General features: G+C 36.1%; 1 protein-coding gene across 1 annotated transcript; it reads right to left on the bottom strand.

The window, feature by feature from the left end:
* Positions 1 to 1389: 1389 nt before the first annotated feature.
* Positions 1390 to 13286, bottom strand: LOC106130395 (serine/threonine-protein phosphatase 2A 56 kDa regulatory subunit epsilon isoform). Its single transcript, XM_013329233.2, has 8 exons — positions 12350 to 13286; positions 10259 to 10455; positions 8773 to 8967; positions 8166 to 8356; positions 5205 to 5418; positions 4777 to 4896; positions 4048 to 4277; positions 1390 to 3039 (listed from the first exon to the last, which is right to left on the bottom strand). The coding sequence occupies exons 1-8, from the start codon at positions 12486 to 12488 to the stop codon at positions 2952 to 2954; spliced, it is 1374 nt and encodes a 457-aa protein (XP_013184687.1). The 5' UTR covers positions 12489 to 13286; the 3' UTR covers positions 1390 to 2951.
* Positions 13287 to 14219: the final 933 nt, after the last annotated feature.

Below are 14219 nucleotides of genomic sequence, written 5' to 3'. Positions count from 1 at the left end.
TTGCGTTTGGTATAGGTGGAGCAAAAAGTCCACATTTTTCAATATTTTTATTAAATCAAAGTATTTTATTTTTTTTATCATTATTATATTTGCAGTTTTGCCATCTCATAGGCAGTTCATTGATCCCTTTACTAAAAAAAAGCATTCGGACAGGAATCAATAAAATCTCTGAAGGCGGTTTGGACTGCCTTATCGGAGTTGAACTTTTCCCTTGGAATAAGTTACCCAAATTTCGAAAAAATTACGGTGGATGCCTTAGACATTTCAATTGAAGCTCCTCTAATTTGGTAGCCGTCGTGTTGTGCAGTGTATGGTCTAGTGGAGCAGCAGTGACGTGGAGAGATTGACCAGCCTCGGTTGTTTAGCAGCTAGCTTTTCCATCATAATTTGCAATTGCTGATAATAGACGTCTGCCGTAATCGTCTGGCCAGATTTAAGAAAACTGTAATAGACGACACCGGCACTAGTCCACCAAACGCTTATAAGTTTTTGGGTCAATTATCGCTTGAAGCAGGATTTGGCTGGCTGGCCAGGGCCTAGCCATAGCTAGCATAGCATAGCAAGCGATGAGTGTTTCCGATTATCGTTGAGAATCCACTTTTCATCACAGGTAATGATTTGATTTAAAAAACCTTAGTTATTATGGCGGTTAAATAATGTAGCGCAGCAGTCGACATGAGTTTGCCGCTTTGCTTCACTCAATTCGTGAGGTACCCACCTTTCAAGTTCTTAATCTTCCCAATTTGCTTCAAGCGACTTAAAATAGTTTTATCACTAACATCAAAGCCTGAAGCTAACTTGAACTGGGCTTGCGATGGTTACGCTTCCACAATAGCCCCGACCGTCAAAGGGGCTTGTTCCGCAGGTCGAAATTTCCAGAACGAAAAAGTTGGAATTCAAAACGTCAATAATCCTTCGATCCGTTTCCCCAGCGATGGTACCACGGTGGAGATCGTACTCGTAAATAACGCAATTTTTCAAGTTTTCCATTTTGTAAATTGGGTGAGCAAACAGAAAAATGAGAAGAAAAAACAAATGAATGACGGTTAACGAAACAAATTCATGTGTAAATAGCTGCCATCCATCTCCTTTGAATTTGGAATTCCCAACCAAAGGGGCGAAATTTGTGATAAAAGTGGCCAGTACAAGAAAACGCCAATTTCACATGTAAGGACGTAATATTTTTTTTGCAAGTAGTAGCACATATTTAAACATTCTGTTCAAAATCCACGAGGCCTCGTACAGAAATGAAAAACCGAGTAATGTCAAAATTTGTTGTGTATTTCCAATGCAGTTTGCGCAACTCAGCTCACTGGGGACGTGAGCTCCGAGGACAGATCGCCTGCAAGCCGCCGCGGGGCGCCAAGCTTACATAAAGAATTCAATTCATGTGAGTCAACTTTTTTATTTTCATACTGTGTTCTATAATAAGAGTTTATATATAAGATCATATATAATTTTTGCAATGTTAATACATTTTACATAACAAACATCTCAGTGTACATACATCATACGCAGTAGTCGGCGCGTATCGTGTCGTATATACAGCGCGGCCGGGCGTCGGCGGGCCTCTAAAAAGTGATCATAAAAATCAAAATTCTACTGTAATATCATACAAATTAATGACTATTCCCTTACAAATTATTATATCTACTTTTAGCATCCGTCTACTTCAATCCAATATCATCAAATTAACTTTACGCCGGTGTCGATACAATGTTCGAGTTCGCTCTGACCGATTTTGCCCAATCAATGTCCCTCTCCCGCAGCTATGTATAAAAATCACATCGCTATAAATTTATAATAAATAAATGCCTATTTACACTATGTAACTATACAAAATGATAACAAAATGATAGTTCGACGAAATTACACGTTGAATCGAGCATCTAATTTTGAAAAGAAATTTTATTACAACGATCTACAGAGGTGGCCGAGGCGGCGCTTCGGCACAGTGACGCTCGCTAGAACATTTCACACACACACCGCATCGCCGTCTCAGCCGCACATCTAAACAAATTACATCATCGAATTTTCCTATTAATTTTGTACAATTTAATCAGCCAAAGCTGGGTGCCCGTTTAATACAAATATCGGTGATCCGTAATGCAGTACTTTACGTTACAGTTAATATGTATAGTCGATCGTCTCCGGATTACATACAACTTTAACTTATTTAAACAATTTAACGATATTAAAACCCTAAAGTAAACTAATATTCACGTAGACGCGAAACCAACGCTCCACGCGCCCTCACTATAGTAATTTGTAAAGATTCGCCGAACGAGATCGGCCCAACGGGAGCCCACGAGCGAACCGAATCATAAGGCGGCCCTTCCACTGCACGCGACATCGCTGATAGGCTGTCTGCTCATTATTACGGTGGAACAAGTTTCAGAGACCTCGAACCGATTGTATAACGAGTACAAAAGCAAACAACTTGAGCTAGGGACATCGAGTATATAGTGCAGCATAGACAAACTTTGATGCATAGCTTGCACTCAAGTATAAAAGATCTTTTGTAAGTCAAAACATTTAGCCCTAGAGGTACTCTCTGATTACAGAAGCGTTACATCAATGTTTGATTTTATAGACACTGATAATTCAAATGAATCTACAAAACCATCACATCTTCTAGGATTAATTTCATAGAAAATCTTATTGCAAAGTTTAGTAATCGGGCATATAAAAGATCCTTCACGCAATTCATACACACACACCTGCTCCACTTCTTTATGATGGAAATAGACATATTATCTTCTACCATTCTTCGGCAGCTAGTGGAAAGGCGGCCCGAGGCATGGGTATGTATAATGCTAACGAATGAATCATTAGAGGTATAAAAAATCAATAAGGTCACTAACAAAGGTAATCGAATAGAAAATATATATAAGATGGACATAATTGAAAATAAAACGTGTGGCATTAGTCTAGGGCTGCGCTCGCTGCCATCACTTGGAGGCCTGCCGCTTGTGCGACAGCTCCAGCTCGCCCAGCCGCTTCCACAGCTCGTCGCGCTCCTTCTCGCGCTTTTTCTCTCTGAAAAACCAACAAACATTCTTAATTACAATAGAAATAGATTCGTTTCCTAAATACGATACAAAGTATCACTAACATCAATACATAATATCACTTCTTAAAAACAAATGTAGAAGTGGTAGAACAAACTACACTGCAGGATTTACATATATAGATCTGTAATCTAAATAATGATAAATCATATGCCTTTGCCAAGAATAAAAGTTTACACAAAATGCGGTGTTCTAGGCACATGCTATGTGTGGTCGTTAAGCATATGCATAACCAGAAATAAATCATAAGAATTGGGACATCGTGCCGGTCGACTGGCACACATATCAAACTACAGTGATGCCGGTGTAATGCGTACAGAATTTCATTATCTTCCTAGCTGTGTTCCTGGGTGCGTCTTTGTTTCCTTAGAGAGTAGCCAAGAGTTCACCTATGACCACGATCCTGGATTGGGTATGTCAGTGACTCACCCTCAGCCACAGTATATACTATTTGTAAGACATTATATTCCGCAACATTTGCAGAAGAATGTAACCAATAAATCATGGTTACACAACCAGTTAACTTAATGTCCAAAGTGCCCATTCCATAGGAGCATTAATCCATAAGGCAATCATACCATAAGACAACCAAACTCAATAGTGGTCTGTACATAAAAAATATACCACTTTCGTGTCGTATAAGTATTAAATATTATTATTATACTATTATACTTTCTAAATTTTGCATTTGAATCAGACTGAGTGGTTGGTATATGGCCGTGATAGAATTGGAACTAGTGTCATGATGTGCATCATGCTTTTTTTTGGCAGTTAAAACATTCGGCCACCAATGCTCTGTACTGTACAGAATATCATACAAACATATCAAGCCATTATCCTTTACTTACAAGATACACACACACAGGAGAGTCACAAGAATTTCAAAGCCAGGTTTTCTTGAAAAAATATCAATCAAAGTCTGAAGCCAATATATGCCATCAGGGAACTGTACAGAAAAAGAGAAATATAAACTCACTTTTGCCGTTCCGCTTTGTAGCTAGAAGTTAGTTCATCAAACAGTTTAGAGTTCATTTCCATGAAGGTCTTGAGTACATTGTAGACGAGCGCCACGATGGTCTGGTTCCAGTGCTCCTTGCTGATCCGGTAAAGCGCGGGGAACATGATCGGCATGATAACGTGGATGTTCTCCTCCATCAGCGACATTATGTATTCATCGTTCCAGAAGTAGAGTGCTCTTTCCGCTACCTAAAAAAAATTGGGGCAAATTTTGAGTAACATGCATATTACTCTTCCCTTTCCACCTGGCGCTTATCCCAATTGCATATTCACCTCTTTGGAGAGCCTTACTCATATTGGATCATGGTAAAAACTTCACTACATGAATGTGACCTTACATTAACCTTGCAATATGTCCGTTCCTTCGAAGCCACTTGTTCATGGCCCAATTGACAATATGTGCATAAATATATACATTAAAACTTAGCTCAATAATTTTATCTTGTTTCCATTTAAAACTTTTGAAAATCTTACAGAGAAAATGTACAGTAATATTGCATAAATCGATACATATTGCCATTGTTCAGTACACACTTTCGTAAGTTTAAATAATTTTATTTAATGGTTATTTCATCATCACGTGTATTTGGTGGGGTTGTGAACGGAGAACATCGTGATCCTATGACCATGACCCACACAAAAGTGGGAAAATTCAAATAATTATCTAATAAATACATATAATAGTTACCTGAAAGTGTGGACTAGACACACATTTCGCTATTTGTCTAAAGAGTGGCTCTTGGATTTTCGCAAACTGAGCTGGCTCAATTACGTCCAGTATCTCTTCTATCTCTCCCAAGAACATCACCTAAAAGAAAATAATGAAATAAAATTATAAACAAAAGCCACATAAAAGTAGGTAGAAGTCTGTAGCCAATCCAACTTTTATTATCATTGCGGCTTTGCATAAATATGATGATATTTTGACAATCAGCTTTTCCATTTACATATATTCAAGTATATACATGTAATAATATATAAAAAAACATAATACATACATATTTTTTGAACTCGAAACAGTTTATTTTGAAGAAATTTGACTAGACCTTCTTGAAAAACACACTTCAACTAGCCTAGTAAGAATCACAAAAAATATCAAAAACCACAAAGTATTACCTCTTTTTGGGAGCAAGTCTTGGGCCAAAACTTAAGTAGCCCGCGCACCACCGGCTCCGTGAGCGTGGCATCCTTCTCCAGGAACTGGACGACGCAGTACGCGAGCTGCGCGTGGTACAACGACAAGCACTTCACCTTGTGGAGCGGCAACAGCACCTTGACAAGGAACTGCTTGTGCTCGCTCTTCAGAGGCAGGGCGAACCCGTTTATTATACTGAAATTGGTAATAACACCTTGTAAGTATGCAGGTTACTTATAATTTGTTCTCGTGTTGGTCCGGCAGCAATGGGTGTTTTATAAGGAGTCATAAAAGGGTGCGCTATTAGAGAAAGCTAACGCGAGAGCAGCGCACTCCTCTCACGATACGGCATATATAAATGCAAGGTTAGTGTTAGTAGAACCCTGGGCCGGACCTATACTGGTGATGGTATAGGTCCGGTAGCAGAGACATACAGTGTGCCAGGTATTTTCCCGCGCATATTATATAAAAATAATACAAGTATTAAGCGCGCACTTTAAGTACCATTATTTTATCTCGGACGTTGGTACGTTACGTGCGCGTTTAATGCCAGTATAATTTATAAATAGTATAATGCAACGCAAAAGTTTAAGCCAGTTATAAAAGTCAATCAAAGAAAAGCTCATAAAGTTGGGGAGTATTCTTGCGATGGGCTAGCAACCTGTCACTATTTGAATCTCAATTCTATAATTAGGACAAACAGATGACTGTGGTCTATCAGTCTTTTCAAGATTATTGGCTGTCTACCCTGCAAGGGATATAGACGTGATAATCCTACTAATATTATAAATGCCAAAGTTTGTGAGTATGGATGTTTGTTACAGGATGCCAGTATGGATGTTTGTTACTCTCACGCAAAAACTACTGAACCGATTACGATGAAATTTGGTAGATAACTGAAGGCCCAGAACAACTTTTTATCCCGGAGTTCCCGAGGGATTGATTCCACGCGGACGAAGTCGCGAGCGGCCTCTTGTATGTACATATATATGTATGATTGACACGAGACACACACAGAGATAGATAAAGAACATTATTTACTAACATCTAAACTATATGGTTGAAACTCATCTTCCTGTCACATTCCCCACAAAGATGAAAAAGCCTAAAAAAATTATCCTAAATTTATAAGCCTATCCCACAGTCGCCTTTTACGACATCCATGGGCAAGAGATGGAGTGGTCTTTTTTTTATATTGGTGCCAAGAACCACACAGCAGGTGTCAATCACGATTTAGTTCATAGAACACACTTCTACTTTTAATGAACTAGTTGTTGCCCGCAACACCGTTTGCGTTTTATTGTAATTACGAAGGTTATTAAATTTACTCTTTCCGTACATACTACAGAGTAGTTCCCTATGGTTTAAATTTTTTTTTGCCAAAATAAAATGCTCATCAGGTTGAACAATTTCTGTTAATAAGGCTTTTCGATAATTCGGATGATTTAGCTGATCTATCCATTCAGCATCAGATGTTTCAGATCTTCGATATTTATACGCTAACAGAAAATGGTTATCAGATTGAACAATTTTTGTTAAGACGTCTTTTCCATAATTCGGATGATTTAGCTAATCTATGATGGTTCAGCATCAGGTGTTCCAGATTTTCGATTTTTATATGCTAACAGAAAATGCTTATCAGATTGAACAACTTTTGTTAAGACGTCTTTTCCATAATTCGCATGATTTAGCTGGTGTATAATAATGGTGTTTCAGATCTTCAATTTTTATACGCTAACAGAAACAGTTCATCAGGTTGAACAACTTTTGTTAAGACGTCATTTCGATATTTCCTATAGTTTAGCTGAGTTTTTTTGGTTCGATATCAGCTGTTCCAGATTCCAAAATAAATTATACCCTATATGTTGGCCAGGCATAAGATTTACATTAAGATTTCAAATTCATGCTCGGTTACTATTTCTTCATCGTTATTATTGTTTTTTTGCAAATATCCTCAATTTACAGACATTTTTTTTACTGTTTTATTAAATGTACATATTGAATTGATCTTAATATATAAAATATATTTTGGATTGAAACTTCGCGGCCAACGACGCGCTAGCCATTTCAGTCCTATCATAGAACAGTTTCTTATCTTGCACATACTCATAAAAAGATATAGATAACATGAGCACTAGTCAAACCTACTTGGTTCTAATACAAACAATGAAATGAGGATTATTGGGATGACATGAATTGAACAGTATGGCGCGCCGGCGCCGCTTATAGCAGTTATCATTATCAAGGAAATAGTACTATGAAAATTATCTATATTATTTTAGCTAGCAGATTGCCGATAGCGCTAATAATATTTTTCTATAAAAAATTATAGCAACATTAAAGTCATGCTGTGATTTTTTGCCTTATTGTTAGATAAAATAATCATAGTCATATTTATACGTCATATTAATTGAGTTTAGGTTAATAATCTGATATGGCTAAATATGTCTCCTGTGAATAAAGGGTTATGTTGATGGATACGATGATGATGGTAATGTGAAAACGTTCTTTCAAATGGGTATGGGTAATGGGTTGAACTCAACGATACTATATTTTACATCCAAGACCCAGGCCAATCAGAAAAATTAAAATACCAAATGTCCTTCGGTTTTAGTGTTAAAACAGAGGTGAGGCAACCTTTACAACGCCAGGAAGATGATGATGGTTTAGTTAATACCTAAAGGATAAATTACCCCACTTACCTTCGCCCCTTGTGATTCGCCAAAATGTTTTATCATGCGAACCGCTGTGATTTGCCCCGCATCTCTCTTCCCTGATACATATAACTAGGGGATTTTCAAGGCAAGAGTGCACCACCTTGGGCCTTATCTTGCTTACCAATAGACAGATCGACATCAAGCGCACTCAAATCTATATACTCAAAAATTTATTATAAAAAAAATTAAAATTAAAGATTCCTTTTAAGAAACTTTCAGACTAACCTTCCCAATATTTCCAACAGTTCGCCCACGCCATTGAAATGCTCGGTTTCGTAGACAAATCGCAGGAATATGTTGTTGATTTGTTTCCTTATGAAGGCGCGCAGTCCCAAGAACTTGCCGTATATGCGGTGGAGCACCGTTTTGAGGAAGTCGCGCTCGCGCGGATCTTCGGAGTCGAACAAATCTAAAAGCTGTTCAGAGTCCATGATAAGTGCCACAGTCAGGTATTTGGAATTCTATTATTGAGACATTCTGCATTTGGTTTATTTAAGAGCAGTAGAATTGAGTTGTTTTCCTCACCGGACGAGGAGATTCTAATTAAGAGATATCAAATTAAAATTACAAGTATCATGAAGCAACAAATTAGAGTATAATTATTTTATAATATTTAGTGATTGATACAGCAACTGATAGCTAGTGGATTGGTTGCAAGTATTAACTTTTTCATTCACATTTTAATAGAAATATCTTTCAGAAGACTAGTGAGAATAAAAATTTATATTAGAGCAGAATCGCATGTGAATGTGAGCCAAAAAGTTTAATGCTGGCGTATAGTTATAGCAGGTGTGGTTCTAAAAGTATAAATAAAATGAAATTTAATATATACCTGCAAAACAAATTTTTGGTCAATGACCTTCTTGCCAATAGTGGGCTGAAAGTCAGCTGACTCGAGGAAGCGCAAGAAGAACTCATAGACTAGTTGTAGATGTGGCCACGAGGCCTCCAGAGTCGGATCGTCCTCTTCAGGGTCAAAATCAGGATTTTCACTCGGCGGCAAAGTGCGGAACAAATTCGTGGCGATCTACGAGTAAAATAGATATTATTAATTGTTGTTTTAGGTTATTGGTAAGCAGCTACACGTAATATTTTGTGCAAGGAAGACAGGAAGAATTTATTTAATTTTAATTATGGATACAATTAGGTCCAAGAAACGATTCACATCTATGAAATTCAAATATTTTTGTATTTTTCCTTGACATGTTTTTGATAATACAATGTGTCTCGATACTAATTACAACTGTAAACATAGGCCACGCACACTTAGATAAACTTCAAACAAACTTGTTCTGCATGTGGCTTTTCGTCTACATATATCTACTTTATATTTTGATTTTAACCTGATGGTCTTGTAGCCTATGAGAAGTTTCTAAACTTTTAACTTTCCCCAAGCGCAGTGGAAAACGTAAAGTGGCTAGCAGGCGACATGCTGACATTTGGCGTTAATGGAGACCTCCAATTGAATTAAAGTTGCCGTAAGTTGATTGACGTCAATTTCTTAACTGCTTTTTTTCTTTTTAGTAATATCTGATATGATACACAAAATAATGGTCATATGAATATAATATTCTATCAGTCATGAGATTCATTATTCTGAAAACTATATAATAATTTGATTTCACTGTGCACTATTTGAATCCCGAGATATGAGAATCTGCCAGGTACACATGGGTATATCGCCAGTTATAAATAAGACTTGTCCGAAAGCAGGTAAAGGAGCGAGTGGCCGCCTGTGCTTCGTCTTTGTGCGTTACGTGAATCACTCGCGGACAGAGAGATCATCAATGGTGATTACACACACGTCTTTTTTTATTTAAACGACATATTACTAATGGAACCATGATCGATCAAAAGCCCAGGTTTATATGATAGGGATAGACGATTAGTTTTCGTCTGCGGGTCCGAATAACGCTTGGACCGAAGACCGCTTGGAGTATGGAGAACCATACTCCACACTACATACATACATACATATAATCACGTCTATATCCCTTGCGGGGTAGACAGAGCCAACAGTATCGAAAAGACTGATAGGCTACGTTCAGCTATTTGGCTTTAAGATAGAATTGAGATTCAAATAGTGACAGGTTGCTAGCCCATCGCCTAAAAGAAGAATCCCAAGTTTATAAGCCTACCCCAGTCGCCTTTTACGACATCCATGGGAGCGAGATGGAGTGGTCCTATTATTTTTCTATTGGTGCCGGGAACCTCCGGCACACACTACATGTGTGCAAAATAGAAAGATGTACATAGAAACACACTATAACATTTTTTTTATATAAGTATGATTTTGGATGATTAAAATAAATTCTTACCATTTTGATGATCTCTGGATAGACTGGCTCGGTGAGCACTCCACGTCCCCCAGTGATGTACTCTACAAGCTCGTTGAGCGTGGCACGTTTGATCTCCTTCCCCTTCAAATCAGCAACTGGATCCATGAAATCGAAAGCCACGCAGCACTGTCGTAACTTGCGAATAAAAAGCTCCTCCTGTTCACTGCTTGGAACATCTGGAAACAATTAATTTAAAAGTCAATACATACATATAATCACGTCTTTTCCCCTTACGAGGTAGACAGAGCCAACAGTTGCAAACTAAATTCTAAATTTATTATCCTTTAGTCTCTTTTTACACCATCCACGGGTAAGTGTATGTGAGACCCATGTAGTTCCTAGAATTTTAGTATATCACCACTCATTTCTTTAAAAGTTAATTATTTGAGTTATTGTCAGACTTTGCCAGAGGAAAGGTAAAATTCCTCTGCTGTAAGTTTAGTCAATAAAGGTGGTAATTTGTACACTTTGATAGGTTTGTTGTGGCTTGAGATATGCAGATATATGTATAGTCTTACCAATTAATCAAAGTTAATCATACAGATATAACTGCAAATGTATTTTAAATATGTATATACCAATGGATTTGAAAATAAACACAAATGTAACAATACCACATATGGAGAAAAGTTTTGTATAAACAAATAATTTAATCAATTAGATAAATTTTATTTTCACTTCATTTCATATTAATACAAATAAAGCATCTGAGATGAAGTTAAGGCATGAGAATTATATTGTTTACACAATATTTACTACATGGAAGCAATGAAGTCTTTAAGAGCATATAAGTCAGTTGTAATATTATGCATTCTCTTAGCATTAGAAGGTGCAGGCCATTGTGAAATACATATGTAGACTCATAAAATAGTCAATCACCTTATTTCCATTGATTTATGGAAAGTAATATTTTAGATTATTTTTTATTTTCATAATTGCTTGTGATTCTTCATATATACTTTAAATACAGAAGTCAAACAAAGGTAATAATAGTTTATGCATGTTTTTGAAATGCAATATGTAGTTAGGTATATAGTAAATGATTAGTATAACATCACAAGATTACATTTTTAATGATCTCTATGATATGTTTTAAACTTTTGACAGTAAAATCAACAAATTATGACATATTCTATATTCATTTACAAAGTATAAAGTATGCAGGAGAAGTTATCAGTATATTTTTTTATACAAGAGTATACATGCATGTATTAACAGCAATCCCTCATACATATATACATATATTGAATAAAAGTACAGTATTAGGGTGGACAAGTACTGAAATACAGTAGTATCATAGATTTGTTAACAGTGAGACAGAAATTGAAATTAAAAGAATTAATGTAAACCAGCTGCAAAGCAAAAAAACCACTCCTTTAGAAATCATCAGTTGATTTATAATACTACAAACCTATTGTGATATCTGTACTAGTACTACTTGAAGGCGCTTGTGACAAGTCTTTATATTGAAGCATGCAATTCCATAATAATTATGGATGTAACTATCATATTGTTCTTCAACTGTTAAGATTTTTTCTTTGTTTAGGTTAATGGTTCAATTAATATTTTTTATATATGTGAAACTTACAGATATTTCAAAATAGTATAGTGGGTACAAGAGTACTATTTAATTCATTTTTTTTATCAGTAGGTTGTAGTTGTAGGTACATGAGTACCTAAATGTTTTGAGGGTGAATAAATGAGATTTTCTAAAATAAAAATTACTTCTTATCATGTAATAAATTACATTATTTGCTAAAGCATCAATAATAATGATTTGGAGTAAACATTTGCATACATTTTGTTAAGATCATGGTGAAAGACAAAGTTCAAACCATTTTCCTTAGTTATTTGTTCACATAAATGTTGAACATTACATACAATAAAAAGAAGGAACAGTAGATGTATCATTTAGTAAATGTTAACATCAATCTACTATCAATATCACAAGGTCAATGAACTAACAAATTAAGAATGAAGCCAATTTAGGTTAACATCTATGTGTAAATAAAGCAGATAATAATTTTTGAAAGAAATGCAGGTGTGTAGGTAGTTACAGAAGAGAATTACCTTTGAGAAGCGGTAACGCCTGGAGTTCCACGTCCTGCGTGTTGCGATACCGAGAGGATCCTTGCGACTTCTTCGCCTTTTTCTTCAGTGATCGCTTGGCGAAAGGATCAATCCTGTCCACAAACGCTGCCGAAGACATTTTGACAATAATAAAGTGTCCCCAAATGACAATACGTCGAGAGCGATCAATGCGAAACTTGTTTTGATTCGGGTAGAGTCATGATCCGACTCAATCCACGAGACGAACGCGCACTTCCGTAGGTCGTAGCACAATATTAGAGCCTAAATAAACATTCCTTCGTCACACATGACGGTAATGGAGTGGTCACACTCAGGCCATTCTTTATACACTTCCAGATTCCACAACAGTTACGTAATTTTTAAACATCAATATCACTAAAATGACACAGTATCAAAAGAAATAATTCAGATTCACAAATTTAGGTTTATTATATGAGGCGTGTCACGAATAGTGGAAGGCAGAAGTCACATATACATACAAGCCTCGTGTAATTATCAGCCGGTCAGTCAATCACAACACAAAATAATTCCCCAACAAGAATCTTCAGAAATAATCGAAGTTTTAATTGTAACAACACTCGAAATAGCTATTCTAAACAAATATTGTCCTTTTACAAAGTACACGGAAAGTATAGAGGTGATGACACGGAGCAAAATTTAACACCAAAAATCTATCACCGTATTCTCGCCATCGCTCACCATTCGTTTCGACTCTAAACCTGGGCGCATTTTAATGTCAATCGCGATATTATAACAAGATTTTGCACTTCCACAGGTGTAATCACTGATTTCTGCGACTTTTTCCACTACGGGAAACGATCAATTTACAAAATTAGACTAGAAGAATATCATGTCTGCTTTGCTTCGAAAACGCCACACTCGTAGAAAAGTACCTATTTCTGAAAATAGATGGAGATAGAAATGTTCACTTGGCCATTTTGAAAACTTTTATATAAAACTTAAAAAAAATAAACAATCATGATATTAAAATATTAATGAAATTTAAAAATACGATGGATTATTTGAATTATTTGTATAAATATAAATGAAATATTTTAATTAAATTAATAAGTACTACAGGTGAACATACTTTCCGTCTTGTTTCCGTTGATTGATAGAGGTGATTATTCGTTCATTCGAGAATCGGGATTCAATTCATTCATTTTGATTTTGTTGTATTAGCTATGGCCAGGGTCTATGGACGATTCATAATATATAGTGTGAATACAAAAACGTAGACAACACACACTGTACACTGAAAAATGGAAAAAGCCAAATTTCTACATAGAAATTACTGTGGGCTTATCAAAGTGGCATTTGAGGACCTGGTTCTCTATCTCTCACTCATAATGACGTTAATCAGAAAATTAGAAAATGTCAATGTTCGTGAATAGACCCCAAGACTCAGCTGAATTATATTATGTAGGTATATCTGTTGTCTTGTCACCTCTATATCTAATACCAATATATTTTTCTCTTATGTCATACAAGGAGATAAGTATAATTTGGTAAGTTCATACTAGTGTCCACTTTTATCTACTTTTGGTTCTCTTTCTTGTTAGATACAAAAAAGTTGCGTGTAGTGTAATGAGCATTAAAATAACATTAGGAATGTGATAAAGACACCAAATACGACTTGACTGTATTTGAGTGTTAATATTAAACATGAGAGGGTGCTGGATTATTAAAATGTTCAATTTATTGGCTCGTTCAAAAAAATATAAATCAAAAATTAAGAAATCATAAATACTTGTAAAGACATCACTAATGTCATGACTATTCTCCGACTCAAGATCGCATGAGCCGCGGTTCCCCAGGCTTAACACCTAGCCTGGCGGAAGATCTTCCC

The sequence above is a fragment of the Amyelois transitella genome, chromosome 18 (genome assembly GCF_032362555.1).
Source record: "Amyelois transitella isolate CPQ chromosome 18, ilAmyTran1.1, whole genome shotgun sequence".
In the NCBI taxonomy this organism is placed as follows: domain Eukaryota; kingdom Metazoa; phylum Arthropoda; class Insecta; order Lepidoptera; family Pyralidae; genus Amyelois; species Amyelois transitella.
This window is presented reverse-complemented; position numbering and strand designations above follow the sequence as displayed.